The sequence below is a fragment of the Podarcis liolepis genome, assembly GCF_965112155.1.
Source record: "Podarcis liolepis genome assembly, chromosome: 6".
Classification (NCBI taxonomy): Eukaryota; Metazoa; Chordata; class Lepidosauria; order Squamata; family Lacertidae; genus Podarcis; species Podarcis liolepis.
This window is the reverse complement of record NC_139559.1, coordinates 48,369,453-48,395,874: the sequence shown is the minus strand read 5'-3', so window position 1 is coordinate 48,395,874 and position 26,422 is coordinate 48,369,453. Positions and strand designations below refer to the sequence as shown.

The window sequence follows — 26,422 nt, the reverse complement described above, 5'->3', positions numbered from 1 at the left end:
GGCTGCTTTTAAAAACTGTTTCATTTGTTTGGGGAGTACCTGAGCATCACCAGTCTTCTTCAATGAAATGGGTGTTTTGTGGTACCCACAACAGTTTCTTAGATTTCAAAATGCATCCCTGGGCCCAGAAAAGGTTTCCACCTCCTCTGATGAGGCTTCATATATCTTGCCCAACCAGATGGTGAGAATTGTCTAACACTTCTGCACTTGATTAAGAGAAACAGGAGACTTGTCTGGTTCTTCTAACCACTTGGCAAGGCAATATAGATGGGCAGCTTCCCAAGTGCTCATATGCACAGATACATTGAGTTGTCACTTGGTTAACTGGCCAGCTATCTGTCCTGCCAAGTGGAGAATCTTACCACACTTTTGCACCTAATCAGAAATCCTGTGGCCCTCCAGGTGTTGCTGAAGAACTACAACTCCAATCATCTGTGAACCTTGGGCCATGCTGACTGGACTGATAGTTGCTGTAGTCCCAACTATTCTGTGGCACATCTCACCTCGCCGTCTTTGGGGTGGGGGCAAAATGGCTGCTTGGCCACAGTGACTGCCCCATATCTCTTGACCATACCCCATGGCATTCAGCAGTGCCCCACAATGGCCAGACACCGATTGAAAAGCTGTGGAAGAGCTCTCCTTTGTCAGTTTACAGGTGACACTCAAATCTCTGATTCATCATCTCACATCACTTCAGAAACCATAAAATGGTGTCCAGCAGCAGCCAGAACCAAGAATGTAGTGAAGGTGCTTAAGTAATACCCCCAATGAGTTCTTTGGGCCTTGCATGTTTTCCCAGTGTGTGTGTGTGTTTTACACCTCAGGATTATTACCAGCAGCAATGTGGGTGTCTTTTCCCCTCAGGGAGGAAGAGTAGGCACATGAGAGGATGGCTGTTCTCTCAGAATCAGCCCAATGAGGCCTATAAAAGGCTACGTACACACTGTACTTCCCTTCCCGCCCCCAAAAGAATCATGAGAACTAGTTTGTTAATGGTGCTGGGAATTGTAGCTCTGCAAAGGGTAAACTACAGTTCCCAGGATTCTTTGCAGAGAAACATGCTTTTCATGTATGGTGTGTTTGTAGCCTAAGTGTAGTTAAAAATGTGCCAATTGTACCACCGACAAATGGAGGAGTCATATTTAGAGGGGGGGGGTACCTGCCACCAAATAAAAGCATAAGAAGAAGAAGAAGCCCCTTGTGTTGGTGAAGAGGATGGATGTTGAAGTTGACTGTAATAAGTGGCTCTGGGCTTCACACATTTTCCATCCTTAATAAACAGCCAGCGTCCTGCCTGAGAAACCGGCATCTCTCCTTTAACCTCCACTGCGAAATTAATTATTGCTGTATTTGCACTATAGGCACCAGCCACCTTGAGCGGTGAAATATCAGGATACAAATTTAACTAATAAAATACAGTGGTATCTCGGGTTACAAACGCTTTAGGTTACAAACTCTGCTAACCCGGAAGTAGTTACCTCAGGTTGCGAACTTTGCTCCAGGATGAGAACAGAAATTGCGCGGCTGCAGCAGGAGGCCCCATTAGCGAAAGCGCACCTCAGGTTAAGAACAGACCTCCGGAACGAATTAAGTTCGTAACCCGAGGTACCACTGTACTAGGAGAACCCCTCTGAAGGCTAAGCGGGAGAACAGAAGCTGTATTTTCATCCTTTAAAGTCCCGACATGCTGTCTGAAGACATTCTAGTACTTCACTAAGACATCTGCTTCTCTCTCCTCTAGTCCGAAGAGGAGTGGGGAGCTTTATTTGGCTTGAGGGACACATTCTCTCCTAGGTATTAATCTGGTCAACAATGCACTGCGCAAGGCCAAAATTTCCACCCCCTTGCCTTCCATTCTGCTTGCTATGTCACAGTTGTGATGCCCTGTGACTCCCCCTTGGCTTCAGCGCCCAGCACGACGGACCCAGCTGTGCTGCCCTAAATCCACCTCTGAGGTATCCGTTGCCATCAGGGCCGGAAGTAAAAGTGGGCAGAGCAATGAATGATTTGCCTCTGTGCAGAAGACTGGCTCCCCCCCCCCCCACTTCTCTATCCAGAGAAGCAAGAGGCATTATCCAAGTTCAAGGATACCCTCCAACCAGGCAAAAAGACTCAAGGATGGTTCAAATCAGGGCAACTAGGGGTCTGGCTGGGAGCTAGGGGAGACCTGGGCTCGAGGTTCCCCATTCCTGCATAATAGAAAGCAGGACTTAAGGGCCAAGGAGAGACAGGGAGAGCCACTGCGCAGAATCACAGCAGTGGTGGGATGGCAGAGGAGAAGAAGCACAGGTGACTGGAGCAGGGATGTGGGCGATTGCCATTCAGGAGCATGTGAAGCTAATGCCCCTGGCACCCCTGAGCAGATTGCCAAGGGTGTCTGCATGGCCTCACAAAGCCTTTCAGAGTTGGTCTCCCACCCTGCCTTCGCCATCTCATGGAGCACCCATTTCTCTTTGAACAACCACACTGCCACAAAACATCCCCATTTCATTATGGGCATTGAAACGGCTCCCAGCCATTCCACCTGCAACCGCATTTACAAGCCACACGTTGGCTGCATTTCTATCGGTTTCCCTTGTGTTTAGTTTTCCCTCTCTCCTCCTTCACATCCCACCCAGCCCCTTAAAAAAAAAAATAAGCAGGAAAAGAACAGGAGGAGTCTTGAGGTATTTTAGAGGGTTTTTTTTTCCTTTAAAAAAATACTATAAAGTTATAAAAAAAGCAAAGAGGCTTTGAGTCGGACCCAGGGCAGAGTTCTCAGGCTGTTGGCTCCTTCTGCAGAATGCAGGCACTTGCTGTTAATGCGCTTTTGACTGCAAAAGAGAAGAGAGAAGAGAGGGTGTCAGTGCAGACGGTGACAGTTTATGTAGCACCATTCGCAGCAAAGTGTCTATTACAGCCAGGGCTGCAACCAGCACCTATCTGAAATCACAAAGAGCAGCAGCCATGCTTCTAACTTCATTAGAGGGGTATTTGACATGGCAACCTTTTATTAATTGGGGGAAAGAGCTTTGTATGGGATTGCACGGCACCATGGGAGCTACGTTGCCCCCCCCCCCCCGTCAAAGACAGGGCGCCACCGAGCACCAGTTTCTGGGAATCACAAGTGGGGAGAATACTGCTGTGCTCAAGCCCTGTTGGTGGGCTTCCCACAGGCATCTGGTTGGCCACTGTGAGACCAGGACGCTGGACTGGATGAGCCTTTGGCCTGATGCAGCGGATGCAGGGTTAGATGTGCCGAGGTTCTAATAAAGGAACTTGGAAATTACAGTTCCGCAGATAATGCCTATCATCCCATGTGATATCCAGGGTTCTGCAAGAATGAATCAAAGCAGGAGTCCCATTTTAAGATGCATCACAATGGCATGCGAGTGATCTCTCAGCAGCTCCTCCCCACATGGCTGCATAAAGCCAAGTGAGCAATGCCAGAGGGAACTAGAAAGGCCAGAGGCTGCTACAGCCTCCTGCTAGACAAATTCATGGAGGGTGACCCTTCAACAGCAGGGATAGGGACTGTGTGACCCTCCAGATGTTGGTGGACTCCAGATCCCATCATCCCCAACCGCTGGGCCATGCTCCCTGGGGCCGATGGGGAGTTGTTGTCCAACAGCATCAGGAAGGCCACACGTTCTTCATCCATAGTCTTATCAACAGTTCTCAGTCCACTGGAAACTTCGCCTTCAGGGGTAATTTCTTGCTAGCTGCTAGATACCAGGGACAACAACCTTGGTCATGCCTGCTAGGAATCGGAGCTCTGGGCTACCTCTGGGATTGAAGGTCTTACGCCTCTGAATTCCGCTCCTTGGTAAACAAGCGCAGGAGAAGGCTGGTGTGCTCACAACCTGCCTGTGGGCTTCTCAGAGGCATCTGGCTGGTTACTATGAGAACAGAGCGCTGGACCAGATCGGCCTTTAGTCTGATCCAGCAGGGCTCCTGTGTTCTCGTGCTTTGCTTTGTACTCCCTCCATCACTACAGTTTCATTTTGGGGAATTCGTGGAAACTGTACCTCTGAGCAAAACCCAAATAGCCTCAATATAATTATCGTATCTCCTTCCTAAACATTTCTACCCTTTATCTTAAAAGTGCTCCTAGCTGGGGTTGCCATCTTTCCCTCCGCTCCCCACCCCCGCCCAGGAGATCTGTGTCCTTTAACTGCAGCTTAGCAAGAATTTATTCAGCAGGTAAAGCTAAATCAGTGCATCTACATGCTAGGAAGCTGCTTAAGACTAAAGAAGTGGAGGAAAGGTGTCACTCTTAGCTAATATATTATTTCTCTTCTCCACCCTCTGCCCAAGCAGTTAAAAGGTCTTCTATGCAACTTGAATACTTCTAGTATTTCAAATTAGCTGAATAAAAGCATCAACTCACTTACCGTGCATTTATTTATTTTTTACATAGGATACCAGTGGCCTCATTCCTAAGGCTTTGATAAAAATCAGAACTGGTCCACCAATGAAATAATGCTAAATCAATCATTTGCCTTTTAACTGATTGCAAATTTATTTAAATTTAATTATGTTTCCATGAAGCAATATTAGGTGCATGTATTAATAAATGAATGAAGTATGAGAGAACTGCTGAGACAGGTTTGTTACTCAGTGGTATAGAAATTTATTAAGTGCCATATAATCTAATAAAGCAAAACTTAAGCTCACTGGTAGGAAAGACTGCCTTTAATGGTTCATTTTTCACCCCCTGTTCCACCACCACACCTGAATCAAAGCAACCACAAATATATACATATACAACATTCCTGTGTACTTAGATCTCAGACCCACAGATGGAAATTGGCTCTCACTGATCAATCAATTGAAGGTTTAATTGACTGAGGCACTGCTCTCTCACACACACCAGGATACAGCTGTAGAAATTGTAAGAACACAAGAGCAGCTTTGCTAGATCAGACAGCTATCTAGCCTAGCTGCCCAGTTTCCTACAATGGCCACGTAGATCCCTATGGGAAATCCATAAGCGGAACAGGGGAACAGTATAGCCACTTTGCAATCCTGTTCCCCAGCAAATGGGCTTCCGAGGAAGGAGGAACTACAAAGTCAATACTGAGTAGAAGCCACTGGAAACCTTATCTCCATGCATTTGAACAAAACCTGCTTCTAGCCATCAAAGTTGGCTGGCATCAAATATTGAGGCAGCTAATTATCCTGTTTATGATGAACTGTGTGAAGTACTTCCTTTTCTCTATGCTGACTCTTCCACCATTCACCCCAAATGTGGTCACACCATAGATCTTTATAAAGGCGTTACAATACTGGCTGTTGTATCTATGACACCTTTCCTAAGGAGCTCTAAGAAGGACCTTGACTTTTCCACACAGCGGCTGCACACTGGGCCAACATTTCCTTCGAACTATCTGCCACAGACCCCATAAGGAGGATGTTAGCCAACAAGCTACAAAAGGGAGCATGACGCAACAAAAGTCACTGCTGAACATTCCTTACCCAACACCATTTTAAACGCACTCTCTTGAACACTACCCAAAACTTATCATATGGACTACAACAGAGTTGGTGTGTGTGTTGCTATAAATTTATTAGCTTCTGGGGACCATTATATGCCATGTCATGGAGTTATGAAGCAGTCAACCTTGCAGCAGTAAACACAAGTGTGCAGACTTTGTGTCAAAACTCTGGCGAGGGAGAAAAGGCAGCCGACACAATCCTTTGGAGGCAGACGATCCAGTGTGGGGTGGTGGTTAGAGTGTCGGACTGGGGCCTCAGAGACCAGGGTTCAAATCCCCCACTCAGTTATGAAACTCACTGACCTTGGGTCGGTCACTGTCTCTCAGCCTAACCTACCTCAGAGGGTTGTTGTGGGCATGAAATGAGGAGGGGGGAGAACTATGTTGAGCTCCTTGGTGGAAAAGCTGAGAGACAAAGGAAGAAGAAGAAGAAGAAGAAGAAGAAGAAGAAGAAGAAGAAGAAGAAGAAGAAGAATGTGCAAAGAACGTACCTTCATTGTGTTCTGCTTCTCCTCAAATCCCAAGGAGACAACTGGCTTCTTCCTTCGGACAGAGCCACCCAAGTCAGAGGAGGAAGAGGAAGGCAAGGGGGAGGGGGAGTGCCTGGCCTTCATCGGCCTACAGTAGGTGGCTGTATTCTTGCGTCGCTTGGCCTCCTCATCCGAGATGCAGTTGGCTTGCAGTGCCTTTGGCCCATTCAGCGAGGAGGCCCGGTTCTCCAGCTGCGACGCTTTGACTGGGACGTGGCCGGGAGCCCTGCAGTCCAGATGGCTGACCCTCTTAATCCTGGCTCCGGCCGAGACGGTTCCATTCAGGGAAAGAGTCGAGGAGGAGGAGATAATGGATGGCTTGGCCTTGGCGGGTGGGTGGGAGACCTGGCAGCCAGCTGCCTTGCTCTTGCCCAGATCGAGGAAACAGGTCTGTTTGTACGGAGGGCTAGCGGGGGCCCCGGGAGACTGCTTGCGTTTCCGGGCCAAGGCCTCTGGCTCCGCGCTGCCAGCCGCCGCCTCCTTGGCTTTGGAGGACTTGCTGGCCTTGGTCAAAGGCAACTTGCTGAAGGACGGCGAAGGGGTGTTGGCCGGGAGTGGGGAGGTAATGGACTGGCTCCCGCCCATGCAGTCCGACTGGCTGCAGGCGGCTGCAGCGTGGGGTGACCCCACTGCATAGTTCATGCTGTGGTGGCTGCGGCTGTCCCTGGAGGCCACGGTGGCTGAAGCCGCGCAAGACACCGAGGTCCTGCCCGGGAGGCTGTGGGGGAGGCTGCACACCAGGGAGGAGCTGCAATTCTGAGAAGTGCTGGATGTGGAGAAGCCCAGAAGAACAGGGGGTGGTGTGGACAGAATTGGATGGTCAGCAGCGGGAGGGATCCTTCTGGTTGGGGGGGGGAGAGAGAGAGAGTTAAGAAGACCTGACTTTGGAAAAACCCCTCCAACCCTCAGCTCTTGTTCCTTTTGCCCTCCATGCTGGATCGTAAAACCAGAATCCTCATGGGCTCCCTTGTTTTTTCAGGTTCCAGATATGACGTCGCACCCTGCCGCTCTCAAATCCAAAGCCTCCCTCTTTGGCTTGGGTTGCTATCCCGTTCTAAACCCCTGACGTCGACACCTGCAAACACACCCAGGCGTACGCAGGCAGCCACCACCCACCCTCCTCTTTCCCCTTCGCCAGAACCGGGGTGTTTTGTTTTCCCTTTGTTCAGATGAGTGCAGCCATCCATAAAGGATGCGGCGGCGTCAAACCTGACAGCCCAGCGCCACCTACTGGAGACGAGGGGGACCGAAAGCCCCGACAAAAAACCACGGCTACGAGGTCAGCCGGAGGAACGCAACGCTTCGCTCGGCAACCGTTGTGCAGAGTGATTGATGGCAAAGCTGTGGACTGGGAACATAATTGCATGCGCTGCTCTTTTTTACACGGGTGCTTAATAGGTGCTTAAAAGCACATCCACATTTTACGTCCATTTGCAGGGGGAGGGATGTCAAACGTGGAGTTCAGCTGCAAGCATAGGCTCACATATTTTGGAGGAAGTCACAGGGAGCACAGTGGGGCTCCCTTCTTAGTAAAGTAACATAGGATCTGGCTGGGCGGGGGGGGGGGGGCTTTCTACATTCCCATCTCCCCGCCGCCAACCACACAAGAAGCATGCTTTTGTTTCTCATTTGAACTCCTTGGAGAAAAAGGAGGGGGATACGAATGCAGTCGTTAAGCTATTGCCAAGGGTCCAGATGTCCCTTCTCTAGGCACCACTTCTGCCGAAGAGATAAGGAATGGGGAAAATGCAGGAAATGCAAACACCCAATCTGTCACTTCTACTGCTCCAGCAAGTCCCATGTGGAATGCAGCTGGGAGACGGATGAACATTTGCCAAGGGTGACAAACCTCAGGCAAATCGTCCTCCACTACCAGGACAAACAAACCCTGAGCGTGTCGTGATAATGAATGGTTCAAAAAAGCCTCTGAAGAGACTGAGTGCTCTTTTGCTGTAGCTTTAAAGCCCGAGAGAAAAGGCCATTGAAGCTCAGTGGCAGACACCATGGTCTGCATGGTCCCAGGTCCAATTCTTGCCATCTAGGAAACAGCCCTGCCTGAAACCCCGAAGGACTAAGGCAGCCCATCAGTGCAGAGTGCTATACCAAGCGAGATCATCCTAGGATTCTGCCTCTGTGTAAGGCAGGTCCCTATGTTGCTGCATCTCTCAATAATGACCATGTAAACAGGATGCAGGAATGGGCTGGACCCTTATCTCCCTCACCCCTACACCCATGGGGCCACCCGTCTGTCAGTCACCTGACACCTCGGTAATGGCAGGTGACCCATTTTCACCTGCGTGGTTTGAAATTAAAACGAGACAGGCATAAGCAGACTGCGCGAGCTGCTTTGAAGCCCCGACAGTTGGCTGGTTGTTGTGGCTTCAAAGCCCTGTGTGTGGCTTTTTGCAAGCCCTGATGATTGTCAGGGTTTGCGAACAAGAGCGCACGGGGCTTGGCAGGCGGCACGGATCAGAAGTGCCAGCAACCCCCCTTTTAACCCTTGGAATACAATCCATTTTTTAATGTTGATTTATAAAGTTGCTGTTCTTAGCTCTTTATGCACTGACTACTTCGTTGTTTTAGTATGAACCAGCCTGATAATCTGATGCAAAGGCAGGTTATAAAAGGAAGGAGATCTCAATTTCTGAATCAACTAGGTCAGTTGATTCCGTAACGGGGGATTAGATTTCTGAACACAAGGATGGGAACTTCTAGGTGGTGTTGGACTCAGTAACTCCTGTCCGATCCAGACAGTGTGGCCTATGGTCAGGAGGTAATGGGAGTTTGAATCTAACAGCATCTGGAGTGCCTATCGGAACAGAAAAATGGATAAACACATGGGACAGACATGCAAAGGTTGGGGGGGGGGACCACACTCCAACAAAATACCACATCTCATCAAAACACTATGTTTTGTAGCCTCCATTCTAAATATATTTAGACCTCACCGCTACCCTGCTATGTCCTGGTAAACAGCAGCAATGTCAAGTGTCGGGAAGATAGCAGGAGGCAATCGGGAGTTGACCCGCAAACAATCATACAAACTTGTTTCTCTGAAATTTGGTTTGTTTTCCAATTGCTTTTGCCTCAGAGGACTTTGTAGCGCCCCAAGGTGGGGTGGTGAAACAAACCATGGTTCAGAAGGGTTCACAGTAACACCAAGCCATAGCTAAAACAAACAAAGGTTCATAAGCCAATAACAGACCATGGCTTCAGACATGTTGGCAGTAAACAAGCAATAGTTAAGCTGCTGGGCAGAGTTTGGATGATCATATATAAAAAATAAATTATTATTTATTTTTTATTATTATTATTATTATTATTATTATTATTATTATTATTATTATTATCAAACAAACCATGGTTTAATAAACCCAGTTTTAATCAGCCATAGCTTAGTGTTAAGTGCAAACAAGGGCAACACACACACCCATCTTCAGCTGTTTGCAAGGGGCATTAATATGCCATAATTCATCACAGGATTTTCTCTACTTCCCCCTAGGATTACTTACTTCCACATGTGTGAGCTGAGATGTCTTTCTAGCATGGAACTGAGTGCAGAGCAGAACCGATCCAGCCGTCGACTGAAGACGTAACATCCAGGGCTCACCAACCTGCTTCCAAAAGTGCAGAACTGTTGTGGGGAGAGGAGATGGAAGCAGGGATAAAAGGCATTAAGAATATTAAATCACGCAAACCTTTTGCAAATGGCGATGGGATGCTAACACCAAGAGAGTTGTTTCTTCTGCCCACTTCATCACCTGAGCAAAGGAAGGCAAAACATCGCCACACACACCCCTTCACACCTGGGTCTCATTGATATCAACAGAACAAGAGCAACGAACCTAATCCTGGACTGAACCCATAGGTAAGTAGCAGAGGATTTGTTTAGCATGTGTAAGGTCACAGAGTTTAGACCTTGGTGTATCCAGTTAAAGGGATCTCAGAACTCAGGAATACATCTTCTTGGAGCCTTTGACAACTTCTACTAAATGTCATTGGGTCAGATGGACCAGTGGTCTCACATGGTATAAAAGCAGCTTCATTTGTCCAAGCATCTGACATTTCCCTCCCCCTTGGCATTCTTCTTGCAAGACTTGGGGCAAGCGTTTTTCTCCAAAGGTGTAAAGGACCCATTTCACAGAGCCACACCAGTTTTAGCCTGGCACTTACCGCCTGGGGGCGTGGCGACCGCGTTGCATAATGGCAGTCCACCTTGCGGGAATCATCCACTGCGTCATCCTCACTCTCCTCGCTCGAAACCCGGCCAGTGCTCTTGGGTGCTGGAAAAGGGTAGAGCCCGTGGTCGACTTCGCTAGAGGTGGTAGGCAGGTCATCGGGCTCACTCTCTGAGGAAACCCTAGACCTAAAAGCAACACAGGAGGTTAAAGCCCTCTTCAAGGGGAGAGTTTCCTGAATCTGTGGTAGAAATATTACTGGCTTCCTTACTAGGACTAGCAAACATATGACCCTTGCTGCTAAGGAATTCTAAGAAACTTCAAAATTAGTGCAATTTTGAAAGATTTTGTCTGCCATTTGGATTCAAAATGGCACCCCACTGTATCCAAACAAACAAAAACCATCTCCTTGATCGCAGGAACTATTGTACGAAAACTGGTTATATCTTAAGAAGTGTCCAAATGTATGGCTAACAAACCACTTCCAAAACATATAGTAGATACTGAATATCTGTGGATAGAGTTTGCTTTTGCAGTGGTACAGAAGGTGGTACAGTGCCACCTTTTCTGAGGTCCTGTCCACATCTGTGGTTGAGCCAAAAAATCTCCCAGACAACTTTAATTAGAAAACTACACAGTCAATTTCCTTCCCGTGCTTTACCTGGGACACTATCTGCCCTTGTTTTACCTGGAAAGTGCACAGTGGGAGTAGGGTTGCTTTATTCGGCAAAGAGAGGCATTGGGCAGGACCAGCGATGGCTGTGAGAGTAATGAGGAGTCCTGCGAGAGTCGTTCAGAAGGCGCTTCCTTCCTCACTGGGCTCTTGTCTTTGGGGGACTCGCCTTTCCTGGCATTGGCCTTCAGCTCGGCCACTAAGACGTCAAAGTCCTTGGCGCGGCCCTGCACCTCACGGCGCTGGTGGACAGAATGGATCTGAGGCACAGAGAATGGTTAGAGGCATCAGCTGACAAGCGACAAGCACATCCAACGCTGCAGGACTTCACGACATTCGCTTATGGAGGTGTGACAATAACAGGGCTTTTTTCAGCCGGAACTTGCCGGAACTCAGTTCCAGCACGTCTCAGGTGGGCACCTTTGCCATGATAAGAGAACAAGGCTGGTGTTCATGGTGAGTTCTGGCACCTCTTTTTCTAGAATAATAGCACTGGACCAGAGCATGACAAAAGCAACAACCTCAGAGAAGAAGTCCATTTTCAAGCCTATTTTATGAGAAGCCAAGCTCTGACGGGGGATTGGAGAGACCGTTACATGGCGGGTGGCTTTCGAATAAGAAATTTCCCACGTGGTCACTAAGGTGCTACAATGGGGAAACTGGTGCTCTCAACCACTGAACATTTCAATAAATCCAAGCGGCTGGCTCTTAGACAAGTGCTGGATGAACCACTGGGCAGAAAACAAGAGCTCATACAGTTATTAAATTGGATTTTAAACAGGCCCACCTGGAATAAATCTGACTTATGGGTAGAAGGCAGCTGATCATCAAAAAGGTTAACATTATTTACAGTGGCTGCAGCAAAAGCACACTGTGAAATTACCCCGTGTTGTCATGGGGATGACTTGACACACTGTGTTTAGCTTGCTTATGTTTTGCTGTCCTGGCTACAACTTCTGCTATGCCTGGATTTTACTAGTAACGCTTCATTATAGCACGTATCTCAAACTGCCCACCCAATATCCCCTCTGCCTGAATCAAATGTCCTGAATGTTTGGAACAGAGAAACCCCAGTTCCGATTCTTCACACAGGGTAGCTGGCTGTAAGAATACAAAGCTGTCTATATGGAGCCTTAAGACTACCTCAACCAAGTTAACTTGAAGCTACAAAGTTTTCCCCCTATATATGATACCTGGCTGCCTCCCAGAGAGAGATGAGAGGCACAATTCCCCCCGGGGAAATTCTCCAGAGCACGCTTTATTGCAATGTACAGGAGCTGAGCAAGACCATCCTCAGTGCTCTGGCACAGCTCCCATTTATTTAAGAGCTTTCCAGCAGATTATACCTTAGGTGACTCTTCCCTAACCTGGCATCCTCCAGACTCCAACTCCCATTAGCCTCAGACAACACAGCCAATGGTCAGGGATGAAGGGAGCTGTAGTCCAGCAACAGCTAAAGAGCCATAGATTCCCTGTCCCCGGGTTTATAGCAAAGTATTTTCCACTTGAACTTTTCTACAGAGCTGGTGTTGAGACACTGCTGAACTACAGTTCCCATCAGCCCTAGCAAGCCCTAGAAAGCATGGCCAATGGCCAGGGATGATGGGAATTGTAGTTCAGAAATATCCGGCAAAGGTTCCCCACACCTGCCAGTGAGAGTCAGGAGCTTCCACTTGATAGGGTGACCACTTCTTCTTTTCTTTTAGAACCTAGTCTTGATCCTATGCCTGACAGCAGCCAGACACAAAGCCACAAAGCAGGCATCTGTGTTGGCAGACTGATGTTGACGGCGCAGCAACAGGTAAGCCGTATCACAGCACATACTAGCCTTCTTGCAAATGCAGAATTCCTTCATTGGCCACTTGCTTCCAGTAACTCACAACAGTCTTAAGAGTAGGTAGGCAGCCAATAGGGCTCAGGAACCTGAATAAAGCTGGCAGATCAAGGGCAGCCAACTTTGTGCCCTCCAGATGTTCTTGAACTGCAACTCCCATCAGCTCCAGCCAGCATGGCCAATGGTCCAGTATGGTGGGAGCCACAGCCCAACAACATGATGAACATCAACACCCAGAACTGAAGCTATGCTTGCAGCAGGGGACGGGCTATGCAGAAAGGCCTCTCTACCTTGGAAAACCACAGGCAGTGGCGGAGCAAGCTGATCGGACGCCTGGGGCGGTGCACGTGCCCTGCGCCAAGGGACGGGGCCAGCCGCCCACGGGGTGAGGCGAGCTGGGGCAGGAAGCTCCGCGGGGCCTCTGAGGAGTCTGCCTGTCTCCTCCCACTCAGCCGCCCGACAGCTGAGGGAGAGGTGGTGGGTGGACAGTTTGGGGCAGCGAGGAGCCTGCAGGCCCCGCGGTGAGTGCCGCCCAGCATTTTGTCACCCCTCTGAGTGGTGACACCTGGGGTGAACCACCCCCACCGCACCCCCCTTCCTCCACCCCTGACCACGGGCACTCCAGCAAGGTGTGTTGACCAGGGAGGGGAAGACTACGAAAAACACACAGGAGGGGCCTCTTTCCACCATTGAACAGGTGAAGCATTTCTGAGCATGCAAAACCTTTTGGCTTCCAAATTTCCAGATTTGGCAAATGAAAAGGTGCCTTTGTCAGGCAAAGGAAGAGGCCCATGGGGGGGGGGAACAAAGGCTGGTCAAAACTCTTTCTTATGCTGAACTACTCTTTTGCCCCCTTTTCACGCCAATTTCATCACATGAAGCATCATACCTTGCAGGTCAGTAACCGAGTGCAAACCTTCTTGGTTTCGGGGTTCACCACCCCACACTGCCTGTTTAGGTCACATTCTTTCCCTGTGGGAGCAAAACACAGAATTAAGATGCAGACGGGAAAACAGAAGACAAGACACTCATCCTGCCCCCCCCTCCTATGTTTCTTGAGGCCTGGTTTTATGCCTTCCCCCTTCCAGTGCCTCAGCTTCCCTCTCATCATTCAAGGAAGCCCTTATTCAAAAACTCCATATTTCAAGGAACTCTTGACACCTGCTGTCAGACTAGCACAAACAGGTTATTTGTCCAACAATATTTCTTTTCCTGCTGCTTTTTAATTTTATTTTATGGGCATCCTGTGAGCAGCTCTGTCTTTAGCAATCACTACTTCGATGTGGGTGGCTCTCTTCTTATTCAGCATTTATTGTCATGAGAAGACAAATACTTTGGGGTCATGAGAAGAAGAAAAAGATGGCAGGAAACTCCTCTTTCTGTCTCCCTTGGTCAACTGAGCCGCACAGTGTTCCCCTTCTTCCCAGTCACCTGGAGGCCAAGTGCACAAACCTGGTCAAGAGAGGGATCTGACATACTGGCTATGCATGCCCAGCTTCAATTTGAAATGGGTCGCTTCCCCTTTAAAAAAAGGGTGCTAGTTGGTACATACACCTGGCCAGAGACTATCAAGCTGGCAGCTTGGCTTTCTGCTAACCCTTTCCCCCGCTGTATGCTCCCAACGAAGTAGCCCACCCAACAAGGGAGATCAATCAAAAGCATGCTCCAGATAAAAGAATCCAGAGATATGAGTCTGGTGCACTTCAGAGTCCAATGCAAATGTTCTATCCTAGTCCTCAAATACCTCTCTGGGGAGTAAACCACCGTTTCTCCCAGCGGAAGCTCGGAAGAACCTGGATTTTAGGGTGTGGCATGCCCAGGCAGTATTCCCTTTGACGCCCACTCTTCCAGAATTTGGGAAATTTGGAGATAATGTCGTGTGCAGAAATGCTACCAAACTGTTTGGCGATATCAGAAGCCAGGCCTGCTCTGCTGTGAAATGGAATACAGGAAGGAACCCCCTATGCCTTGGCTAGATGCTATGTTGCCTCCAGATACAGGACACTACGGTACTCACGCGGCATCTTCTTCAGAGATTTCACAGCACCAGTCTCTTTCTCTCCCAAGGCAGGAGCATTCTCCATTTTCCTGCTCAAGCCGTCAGTGGGTATGATGGAGTTGCCACTGGCCTTGGCTGACGTCAGGGGTTCTTTCGGTGACGCCACTAAGGAGGGCTTGCCCAGTGTCTCTTTTGAGCTGGCAGAAGACTGTCTAGGGGTGGCAGAGTCAGAAAGCTTTGGGGGGGCCTTGATCCCATCGCTGTCTGACTTTGGAAGGCTGGAGATCTTCTCTAGGTTCACAACAGGCACAAACAAACTGGAAGAGAGCAAAGCAGAGCCACAAGTCAGAAACATCGGAAAAATTGGTCATCTCCCACTTCATTTGACCAAGGTGACACTCTTACGTCTTCATCGTATTGGGTTCTAGCTACACTACTAACACAGTGTCTGGAGGAACATTAGAAGAAGCTGGGCTGATGCTCCAAACATGAAAACTGGAGCCTTAAGATGCCAGCCAAACAGACAGAGTGAATAAAAGGAGAGGCAAAGACAAGAAAAGAGCAGGTGCAGTTTCCACATTGGTACCACATGAATCTTGGAAGGCACCAACAGCCAAATCTCACAGGTCTTCCCAGTGTCCTGCAACAACAATGTGTCTGGCCATCAGCAACAGACCAAGATGAAGAAAGCAAACTCTGAAGTGCCTTCAGATCATCTTCCTGGTATGCCCCACAGAGAAACTTACGGTCTTCAAATAAAAACATCTTGAAGGTCCCAGGCCACAGAGAGGTTAGGCTGGCCTCAACTAGAGCCAGGGCTTTTTCGGCTGTGGCTCCGATCTGGTGGAACACTCTGTCACAAGAGACTAGGGCCTTGCGGGACTTGACATCTTTCCGCAGGGCCTGCAAGACAGAGCTGTTCCACCAGGCCTTTGGCCAGGGCACAGCCTGACTCCCTCCCTTGCCAATCTTTGCGGAGCTCTGGCCCAATGGTTGCCAGTGGCTTGAATTAATTAATTTTATAATGAATGATTTTAGAGTGTTGTTTATGCTGTACTTTTGTACTGTTTTATTGTTGTTAGCGGCCCTGAGCCCGGCTTCGGCTGGGGAGGGCGGGATATAAATAATTTTATTATTATTATTATTATTATTATTATTATTATTATTATTATTATTATTATTATTCCACTCACATCGGCAAAGATGCCCCAGTAGTGGGCATTGAAGGGGGCTCCTTTCAACTTTAGAGCAGCCTTTAAACCAGGATTACCGTATTTTTCACCCTATAAGACGCACTGTTCCCCCTCCAAAAATGAAGGGGAAATCTGGGTGCGTCCTATGGGGCAAATGCAGGCTTTCGCTGAAGCTGGGAGAGCGAGAGGGGTCGGTGCGCACCGACCCCTCTTGCTCTCCAGGCTTCAGGAAGACATCCGCAGCCTAGGCAGCCCTGTGGGAGGTCCCACAGGGCTGTCTAGGCTGCGGATAGCAGCCTGCTTCCCGGAGCGCCGGGCGCGCTGAAAGCAGAGCGCCCGGCGCTTCGGGAACACATCCGCAGCCTAGGCAGCCCTGCGGGAGGTCCCGCAGGGCTGTCTAGGCTGCGGATAGCAGCCTGCCGCCCGGCGCAAGGGGCACCCTGAAGCAGAGCACCCCTCGTGCCGGGCAGACATCCGCAGCGTGGGGAGGCCTGTAGGAGTTCCCCGCAGGGCTCCCCACACTGCGGATAGCAGCCTGCCGCCCGGCGTGCAGGGCACCCTGAAGCAGAGCGCCTCTCGCGCCGGGCAGACATCCGCAGCGTGGGGAGCCCTGCAGGAGTTCCCCGCAGGACTCCCCACGCTGCGGATAGCAGCCTGCCGCCCAGCGCGAGGGGCGCCCTGAAGCAGAGCGCCTCTCGCGCCGGGCAGACATCTGCAGCGTGGGGAGCCCTGCAGGAGTTCCCCGCAGGACTCCCCACGCTGCGGATAGCAGCCTGCCGCCCGGCGCGCAGGACACCCTGAAGCAGAACGCCCAGCGCGCCGGGCAGACATCAGCCAGCCCCACAAGCTCGGGGGACAGCAGGGAGGCACAGCGCCACCATCCCACTGTTCCTCGACCTGGTTCGGCTTCCCCGACCTGGTTTTGGGGGGGAAATAAAGGGGGGGGAAATTCCTTTATTTCCGCCCAAAAAAACTAGGTGCGTCCTATGGGACGGAGCGTCCTAAGGGACGAAAAATACGGTACTCCACTGTGGTGGCCACCTGACATCATGAGTCTCTAGAAATAGACTGCGGTTCCCTCAGTAGCCAGACCCAACCCTATAATAAACTAGTTAAGTTTGCTTAATTCTGCCTTGCTTTCCACAACAAACCTAGAGTCACTAAAAGTGACTAAAACCATCAAGGGGACATCAAATCGGGGGAAACAGATTATATCCCTTCTCTTGCTTTTCAGATTCTTTTTTGTTGAATTTGTTATTTATTGTTGCAATTTTTAGTGAAGTTGTAACTGTCTTGGAGAAGGCATTTTAATACAAACAAATAAATAAAATAACCAGATGAAACTTATCAAAATCCATAAAAACACTCCCCAAAAATAACCTCAGTAATAGAATTCATTCAGACCCATTAAAAACTACTTCTAGCTTCACAGGTCTAGAGGTTAATTTAGCCCTTATCTTTTTACACAAAGAACAAAAAGTAAAACTTTAGCATCCCTAGATAATAAAACTTTAGTATCCCTAGAGCTGCATGTAGATTCCCCGTACCATCTTACAAAATGGAGAATTACACCAGGTTGCACCTGCCATTCTGAAGGGCGCAATTTCTCCAATACCTCTCCCCCAGTCACCCCAGTAAACACAGCACTGGGATGCTTCCCCCAAAAGCAATGGAGTGAGATTCCATACAGCCCAAGAAGAATTGGTTGGGCTGTGCTCTGTATCCTAAAGCTCAGAAAGGTCCCCTGCCAACAAACCCAACCCCTCCTTACCAGAGGTTGTCCTTTGACATCTTGTCTGTCCTCTCAGGCGTGTGCTGGGCTTGACTGAAGGAGCCCTGGGACCTCTCCCGCCAGGACTTGGTGGATCCGTGACCTCCACTGGCAAGGGACCGCCCATTGACCGCATGGCACTTTTGTAAATTTGAAGAGGTCTGCACCCGGCCATAGAGCTTGCTGGGAGGTCCATGTCGTCTCTCTAGGTGGGAATTAAGATGCTGTTACTGAAAATATTGCAATCAAATATCCAATGCGGGAATCTGGATGGCAGCCATCATACTGCAAATGGCAAGTACTGGCCTGGAGTACAGAAATGGGAAGCAAAAGCACCCAATTTATGGATTTTATTCTAATACGAAATTTGGAGGTTTACTATTCAAATGGTGCTCAGTGCCAAATTTGTGATCCCCTTAAGGTTTCATGGGCAATGCTCCAGAAGCCCCATACTGTTATTAGAAAACTGTATCCACACCTCCGTCTCTCCTTTCTGTTGAGAACTTGCTGAACCAAAGTTAGTGGCTACATCCAGAACTTCACAGTTAGAGGTTCCTAGCTCCAATTTACCAAGTCATACATTTTGGAACTAATCCTTTCTGCACCACAGAACTGTGAGAGGCGGGCTCCAAAAATACATCCTTCCAAGACCTGCTCCAAAGAGTGGGTAGCAGACAGCCAAGCAGCTACTCTCTCATACAGCCATTTCCCACTTAGGGTGGCCCATAACCTGATCATAGTCAATCACCAGGAAGTAGGCACAGGGTCCAAAAGGGGGCAATCAGGACCAGCTGGAAATCTGCCTAATCTTAGCTGTCACACCATCTATGTGTTGCTATTCTGTTCCTCGAGGCCTGATTCAGAAAGCCCAAGGGAAGTTGTGGAGGCAAATAAAATAAACACAGTTCATTTATATCCTGCTTCTTCTCCCATGATGGAATTCCAAGATGGTGTGGATAGGGTTCCCTCATCCAGGTGCTCACCAGGCCTAGACCTGCTTGGCTTCAGCAGAGCTGCGGCATCCTGCACCTTCAAGCCATGCCCTGGGACACAAATACCAGCCTACCCCACCCTCTTTGCAGGTTCCTTGGCAGGAGGTCAGACTGTACATTGCCCCCCGCCCCCGCTCCATAGGGTGAGTCGCTAGAGCAGTCCATCTCCAGCCCCTCTGCTCTCCCCATTTCTTGCTCAACAACCCCTTTCAAAGGCAGGCGGATGGCCTTGGACAATCCCAGCGAGATTACTGCTCCCCCCCCCCTGCCCCAGGGCACCAGGCCAAAGGAAAAAGTCTGGATATGGACAAATCATTCACAGATGGTGGCGAGAGGAGGTTGCTTAATGTTAGATTTCCTTCGTTGTGCTTTAAGAACTTGGGAGGAGAAGCAGCTAGAAAACGGCTGGGCCTAAGTCACTAGTGTAAAGGCTGAAGGGAGAGAAGTCTGTTGGGAGGATGGGATGAAGGAGAGAAGGAACAAACGGTCCATTTAGAGCAGAAATGACCCATCTGCAGGGCAATGGTTTTCAGGCAGAGATATATTTGCCAGATCCTGTACCTGTTACCCTTTATGGCAGCCTTCCCCAAGTCAGTGCCCTCTTGACAGGTTCCTTTCTGTGCCCGCTCCCCCGCTGATGGGAGTGCTATGCTAAAACATCCAGGGGGCGCCGAGTTGGGGAAGGCTGAGTCAACCAGAGGTTCAATTTGAGACGTTCTCCCCAAAGCATAAGCTGAGCCACTCAGTTATGGCCCGTCTCCTTTCGAGATGGGACATCACAGGAACGTAGGAAATCGCCTCATACCAAGTCAAACCAAAGGCCCATCTAGCTGTGAATGGTCAACACTGACTGGTAGCAGATCCCTGGAATTTCAGGTAAGCGACTCTCACAGCCCTACCTGGAGATGCTAGGCACTGAACCTGCTCAGCAGGCAAAGCAGATGCTCTACCTGTGAGCTAGGGCTCTTGCCCGCAGCTCAAGTGTCTCTCCATTCTGATGTTACCTGATGTGTGTACGACCCTTTCCTAACTGCCTCCCCGCATTCTTTCCCCAAAGGGCAAAGTTGTGACATCGGAAGCGACCCTAGCATGACCAGAATTCTGCCTTTCCGTCTCTCGGGCTGCTTGCTGCCCTCGCAGCGGCTTCCTCGCTGGTTGAAAAGAAATTCAAGCGAAGACGACCTTCCTCTTCCCCCACCCCGGCCCCCATTTTCAGGAGGAAAACAGAAAAGGGCCTTTCAAGCCTAGGCACCACCCACTGGGCCGGTGCCTGAGGCGGCAGCAAGCAGCCCTAATTCACAGCTCTCCATCCAGAGGCCACAGAAATTCAATTGGCAGTTTTTGGCTGCTTCGCTTACCGCAGTGCTTCTGAAAGGCTTGAGGTTTGACCACTTGGCCACAGTGGTTACACACCACCAGGTAGAACTCATCGTGAGCTGGGCAGTGACCAAAGATAGACATGTCTGAAAGGACAAGAGAGGCGAGTGATGAGAGAGCACCCTGGAAGAAGCCCCGTGAAACTTTGTCTGTTCTTCAGGCTCAGAAACACTTCAAATAATAGCGTTAACAACACCCCACCATTAATTCTGACAAAAGATGGAACAAGAAGAAAAGTCCGCCAGGTAGCTTAGAAAGGAAGAGAGCTGAGAGGCACATGTTTGCGTGGTCCTGCCACAACTGTCTGGTGGGGTGGCACGAAGCATGCCTCACACTTCCATCCTCAGTTTTCCCAGCTGCAAACTGGGAATAAGTACCAGGCTGCTTGTCATGCAGGATTGAAAGATCAAGGAGACACTGACTGCAAAGCAGGTCATCCATTCATAATGCCAGAAGGAGCTTTTATACAGACTTAGACCATTGTTCCATCAAACAAAGCCCTCTTTGGCTGCCTCCCCAAGATTCTTCAAGCACAGATACAAGGAGTTTCATACTGGGCTCTTATAAGAGCAGAGCATGTGGTATATTACGGAGCCAATGCAGCACCTAGATGTGAATTGGGGGAACCGCTTGACTGGCAGCCCAACGCTCCAATGGCACCGAGCTGCACAAGCAAAGATATACACAATTATTTTACATGTGACTTATGTCAAGACTTATCTGCGCAAATGGCTGTCTAGTTCAGAGAACAGCCACTGGGCAAGGCAGCCTCCCCCATCCAGCCTGCTGGTTCAGGCACAGCCCACTTCTCCCAGGCCTGAGACGTGGGCTCACGTTTTAGCAAACACACACAAAAAGGCAGCAGAACAATCGCTTATCCTTGGGTGATGGGGCCGTCACACGCTCCAACTTTGTCAGGAGGCAGCCCCACCTCCTAGCACAGCTGGGGTGGCAGAAAAAGGGGAAAACAAAGAGACACAGACAGGCTGGGAAGCAATGAAAAAAGACCGAGGGCAGCAGGGCAGGGGAGGGGAGCTGTAGGGAGAGGAGGGGAGGGGCAAGGCTCAAACTAACTATGGGCTGAGGGTGAGCGCAGAAAAGAGCAGGACGAAAGCCCAGCAGAAGCTCATCTGGAAACTCTGGCTGGGGAGCTCAGTGGAGAGGACAGGTGGCAGCTCACATTTCCAAGGGCTCTGCTGAAAAAGCCCAGGGAGGGAGTTAGTGTGACGAATTTGATTTAGGAAAAATACAGGCCACCATGCAGGGGTCCCACAAAAGACCTGATATCCTTGGGGAAGTCGACCCTTCTTACCTTCTGCTGCAAGCAGGACCTTCCATGTGAATCTCCACCCTGCCCCCACCACCCAAGACTTGTCTGAGAAACACACACACAGAGAAGAGACTTTCTGATCTCTTGATTGAGGGTAGACAGATGGTGGCTCAGGGTCTTTCCCCCCTAACAATCATTGAGAGAGAGAAAGAGAGTGGAATGGGGAGAGTCAGCACATCTTCACCCATCCTACTATATTGGAGTCGCACCTGGAATCCTTTCTTTGTGAGCATGTTTTGCTGGTGGCCAGAGCACGGCTGATATTCCAGCTCAGGAAAAAATTTGGCCGGTGCGGCACAGACAGAAACATGGCTCATTTGCATGAGTCCATCAGCAGCTATTGCTCTGGCTGCTTTTTGTGACATGCTGTGGTCTAAGTCATATGGGCTGATCAGGAGGGAGGCTGTGGGCAGGAAGGGGTGGAAAGCCAAGGGCCTTTTGTTGTGGACGTCTCTTAACATCATGTTGCTAGAAACCATGGAGGCAAAGGGTTCTCAAAGCAAAGAAACATGTATGTGAAAGTTCCGCAGCTTTCGGTTATCCCGAAACGCTTGCTAAATCCCTATAACTAAATGTTGGGTATGGGACAGGGCTGCAGAGGATCACGACAGGACTCAAGGCAAAGTCCACAGACTCATTCATAGGTCACGGAAGATGCAATGTATTCAAGTCTAAGCTTGGAAGAGTATGAATTTCCTGATGAACTACGAGAGACTTCATCCATCATATTCCAAGACCCAGTCAAGGTTTTGAGCTCTAGTAAGGTATAGCCAGACTAGCTCTTGGGGCCAGAATGCCAGCCCTTGGTGGCGTGTGCGAATGCAGCTATCAAAAGGGATAGTTGTCTTCTGCTTTTGTCAGGATGCTTTCATCTAAGGGTCACTTGCTGTGTGAGAATGCAATGACTGCTACACCACACACACACACACACACACACACACAGAACTCCCAGCTGCCCTTGCACTTCTCTCTTCTGCAAAGCATTCACCAGACACAGGGCAGAGGTCTCAACAACTCAAGTCAGACTCAAAGAAGTCTGTTCTTACCTTCTTTAATGAGGGTCATTGCATCCAGCTTCTTGCTCCCATTCCTACCGTTTTCTTCCACATCAGACCCTAATAGATACATAGAAAAAGAAATCCCATCAGCAACACTAATAACCCTTTGCAGATCCATCATCCAACAAAGCTATTGAGAACCCACGACATCTAGACACATTAAGATGAATCATTCTCTCCCCCCCACCACCACCACGATTCGAAGTAATGCTTACATAGAAGCAAATCAACCTGAATGCAATGAGACTTACTAGGAAGTAAGCATGCTTAGGACTGCAGGCCTTAATAGGCTTGAAAAGAGCTCAGGAAAAGCATCTATTCCAGTCGCAGCTTCCTCAAACTTGTCATGTAGTGTTATGTAGGTCACATTGTGACCCAGAACAGAGAAGATCCATCTGCAAGCCTCAGCAGGCAGGACACTGGGACCAGTAAATCTGTAGATCAGGATTTCCCCTCTTCGAAACCCCATAAGAATAAACATAGCATGCACGGTCCTGACCCCTCTTTGAAATTTTTTACTATACATGTATACAGGCTTTGAGGAGGTATTTGCAGGGGTATTCTATTTTATACTCACAACAGCCCTGCGAAAAAAGGTTAGGCCAAGCATGCAATGTGCCCAAGGTCACTCAATGAGTTTCATAGGGGAGCAGATTAAGAACAATCATTTCCATTTGCCCTAAAACTCCAGGTCTTAAAAGTTGCCAAGAGAACAAGGATCCCTAAGAATCAGTTCAGCTAACATGGCAGATGTTCCAGGGCTTCTGCAAACATACAGTAGTGGACTTGCTGAGTCTCAGACTCCACTGCCTGCTGCTTCAGCAGAACTGCTCTGCCAATCCGTATCAATCAAGAGGTGTTTGGAAGACAATGACAAGCACACAGCACCATCCCCTGACTCCTTTCCAAAATACAATGTGCAGGGTAGAAATGTGGCTCTCTCAACTCCACTTGAGACTAGCTGCTTTACAAACTCTTGTTTTCCCATTTCAAAGGGTGGCATTCAAATATCCACGGCCCACCAGAATTCTGTACATGCCCAGGTGTATATGCACGCAGAAAGGGGGCATACTTGCATGACAGGGGATGAGAGACAGCTCTTTCTATTCCATATACCTTTCACATGAGCTTTTCTGCTCTGCTAGTTGGGAACACAAAGCTTCAAAGAAAGACACCCCAAGGTGGACTTTGAAACGGAATCACCAAATTCTGAGTTAAAGAGATACCCCTGGTTTTCAGTTCCGGAAGCCAAATCCTTGCCAATGCCAAATTATATTATAGTTTCGATCACAACATCAGTGATATTTCCCTAGAAACATGTTAATGCTGACAAGCTTTTCATTATAGCAGAACCATTTTCTTATTATGCTGTGTTTGTGTGTGTAAGCAAATGCCTAGAATGATGTGGTTTGTAACCTAATCCCAACATGCATATAAGAAATCAAACACATGGGATTCAGAACTAATGTTTCCGCCCCCATTCAGCTTTCACCAACCTGGTACCCTCCAGATTTTTGGACTACAACTCCCTGTGTAGTCTGGGGCTGATGGGAGTTGTAGGCCAAAAATCTGGAGGGCATCAGGTTGGCAAAGGCTGCCGTAACTCCTTCTGTCTGCACATCGACCTGAAGCTCACAGACATTCATGAAATGCCTGCAAACTCCTTGCGATGCAGATCAAATACTACTAATTGTGGGGAGGGATCTGGCACAAGGGGCTGATTTGTCTCCAAATTAACAGTGTGAAAGCAAGTAGCAGAGCTGGTCCCCAAAGTCCTGACTCCTGTGCTTTAACCATGACATGATACTCCACTTGCATTTAATAGATTTCACACTACATGGTGCCCTCACAAAGACAAGATGTACCTGTTACAATGCATCAACTGTTTCAGCATCAAAATACAAAACGGAAATCCAAAATAGCTGTGCGTTTTTTTTATTTTAAAAATTGCATTGACACCAAGAACATTAATCTCCCTCTCTCTTTAAAAAAAACAGAAAAAAACCCTAACTGAATTAAAACGCACATACAATTAATCCCATACCACAACCTGTCAAGAGACAGGGTGGGGGCAAAAGGTGGAAACTAAGCAAGCTCTCCCCCCATCTACGAAATCCTTACCATTCCATATCTATTAGCAATAAATAAATAAAAACAATCCATTCAGACAGCAACAGGAAGCTGTCTGCAAAGGACAATTTACAACCTGCTTCTTAAATCCCTGAAAACACAGGAGTCATTATGTAAACTCTGTTGGAGCTGGAAGTAGATGAGGAAACATACGAAGCACTAACTATATCAAGTGCAAAGGGAAGATAATGGAGGGGGATGGGAGAAGCTCAACAATATAAAAAGCATCACCAGGGACAGCTCCGTTGAGTCTCACCGCCCCTTCTAGAGTCTGCCATCAGGCTGCACTTGAGAAAGTCAAACATTCTAGGGAGGTGCTCCCGAGCGGTTTCTAGGATTCCAAGGACAAAAATCACAAGGGGCCAATCCATCCACCCACCATTTTCATACAGATATACCACCACCCCCTTAGTAAAGGAGGGCAACAGAGCAAGGGACAAGACAGAAGGGGGGGAGCATAGGGATGCCAAATCAGGATGTCAGGGAGGAGGGTGTGCAGTTTTTCAAGAGAAAAGGGGAAATCCTAGCGAGTGGTAAACTGAGTGGCCAGGTCAACAGTGCAAAACAAAAAAGAGCTTCATGTAAAAGGCAGAAGAGAAGATATAAGGAAGGCAAAGCAGATGGATGGGCGGGGACCAGTTTCAAAGGCCTAGGCACAGATCCTAATGGAAATGGAACAACTTCAACAAGAGGAAATCCAGAAATGCAGCACAGCTGGGGGTGAACAGCAAACGGTGGGTTGCTGAAAGCACTTTGAAAGGAATCAGTTGAGGAAAACTGTAACGGGATTTAAAGATCAAGACCGATGGGGGAAATGTGGTTAAAAAGGGGGGAGGAAGAGAAAAACAAAAGTGGTCAGGGGTCACCTAGAAGATGACCAAGACCCATACTATCCAGGGAGTCACAGAAGATCAAGAACGCTTGCTGCCCACAAGTGTTCCAGTGGCACCTCAAGAGTGCGTGTTATTTGGGGGGAAACAGAAAAAGTGAATATGTGGAGATCAGGAAGAAAGAATGCCCAGGTGAAATGGAAGCAGTCGACATGAGGGCTCGAGGTGCACGAGAGTCAAGGCGCAAATGTTAGGAAACCTGGTGAGATCACTATGTAATAAATAAATTATAAACAGACAAGTCACGCAGCCTTTACATAGCATGTTTCGGAGACAATCGTGGGCTCGATGACAGAAGAGATCAAAAGTCCGGGGAATCTTGCGAATATGGCTTTAAAAAACACACACAAAAAAGCCATGCTCGTGTAATAAGGGATCAAAGTAGGAACGAGAAGCACATAAGGAGCTGGGAAACGCGTGGGACAAAGATCCTGCCTTGATCACAGCATGCCCCTGGTGAAATCAGGCTGGGGGAGAGGGGATCCCATTAGGGGGATCGAGAGATCCTAGGAAACCCGGTCGAAGCAGCAGGAAAAGGAAGGCAGGCTCCACCGGGCGGGAAGCGAGGCGGCGCTAGGACCCGGCGGCTCCTTTGTTTGGGGCGGGCGGGGTGAGGGAGGGGGCGCGGGAGGAGGAGGGGAGGCGAGGGAGGGAGGAAGCTCGACGGCGGCGGCGGCGGCAGCAGAAACGGCGACGGAGGGTCCCCTGCTCCCCGCCGCCTGCCGCCGCCTCCGGGCCCGCGGGCAGGGCGGGCGCGCTCACCTGTCTCGGCAGCGGGCGGCCCGGCCCTCTCCACCCAGGCGCTCCAGCTCTGCCCCGCGAAGTCATCGAGATTCGGCAGCCGCCGATCCACAGCAGCCATTGCTGCTGCTGCTACCACCGCCGCGCGTCCACGCACCGCCATCACCGCACGGGAACGCGCAGCCCTCCCCGCTGGCCGCGGCCCAGTGCGCAGGCGCCCCGCGCTCCGCGCACCACGGGAAACGTAGT

The 26,422-nt window shown here is 49.3% G+C and overlaps 1 protein-coding gene across 4 annotated transcripts; it reads right to left on the bottom strand.

The window, feature by feature from the left end:
* Positions 1-2,667: 2,667 nt before the first annotated feature.
* On the bottom strand, positions 2,668-26,381 carry ATXN7L2 (ataxin 7 like 2). 4 transcript variants are annotated; one of them, XM_083509434.1, is made up of 11 exons: positions 26,195-26,381; positions 22,401-22,469; positions 20,006-20,110; positions 17,656-17,860; positions 14,710-15,008; positions 13,582-13,664; positions 10,874-11,118; positions 10,181-10,373; positions 9,520-9,641; positions 5,969-6,845; positions 2,668-2,813 (listed from the first exon to the last, which is right to left on the bottom strand). In XM_083509434.1, exons 1-11 carry the CDS (start codon positions 26,334-26,336, stop codon positions 2,799-2,801), a joined length of 2,355 nt encoding a protein of 784 aa, XP_083365560.1. In that variant the 5' UTR covers positions 26,337-26,381; the 3' UTR covers positions 2,668-2,798. The 4 variants fall into 4 exon arrangements, with proteins under 4 accessions (XP_083365560.1, XP_083365559.1, XP_083365561.1 ...); XM_083509433.1 differs by having other exon boundaries at positions 5,969-6,848; positions 26,195-26,379; XM_083509435.1 differs by lacking the exon at positions 26,195-26,381 and adding an exon at positions 25,831-25,970 and having other exon boundaries at positions 5,969-6,848.
* Between the last annotated feature and the right edge of the window lie 41 nt (positions 26,382-26,422).

Bases quoted from the DNA above. Each gene is read 5' to 3' on its own strand.
- ATXN7L2 (XM_083509433.1), bottom strand. From the start codon at position 26,336: ATGGCGGTGCGTGGACGCGCGGCGGTGGTAGCAGCAGCAGCAATGGCT. The intron at 17,861-20,005 runs GTAAGCGAAGCA...ATTCCCACCTAG, and splicing joins AGCCTTTCAGAAGCACTGCG to AGAGACGACATGGACCTCCC. The intron at 13,665-14,709 runs GTGAGTACCGTA...TTGCTCCCACAG, and splicing joins ATCTCTGAAGAAGATGCCGC to GGAAAGAATGTGACCTAAAC.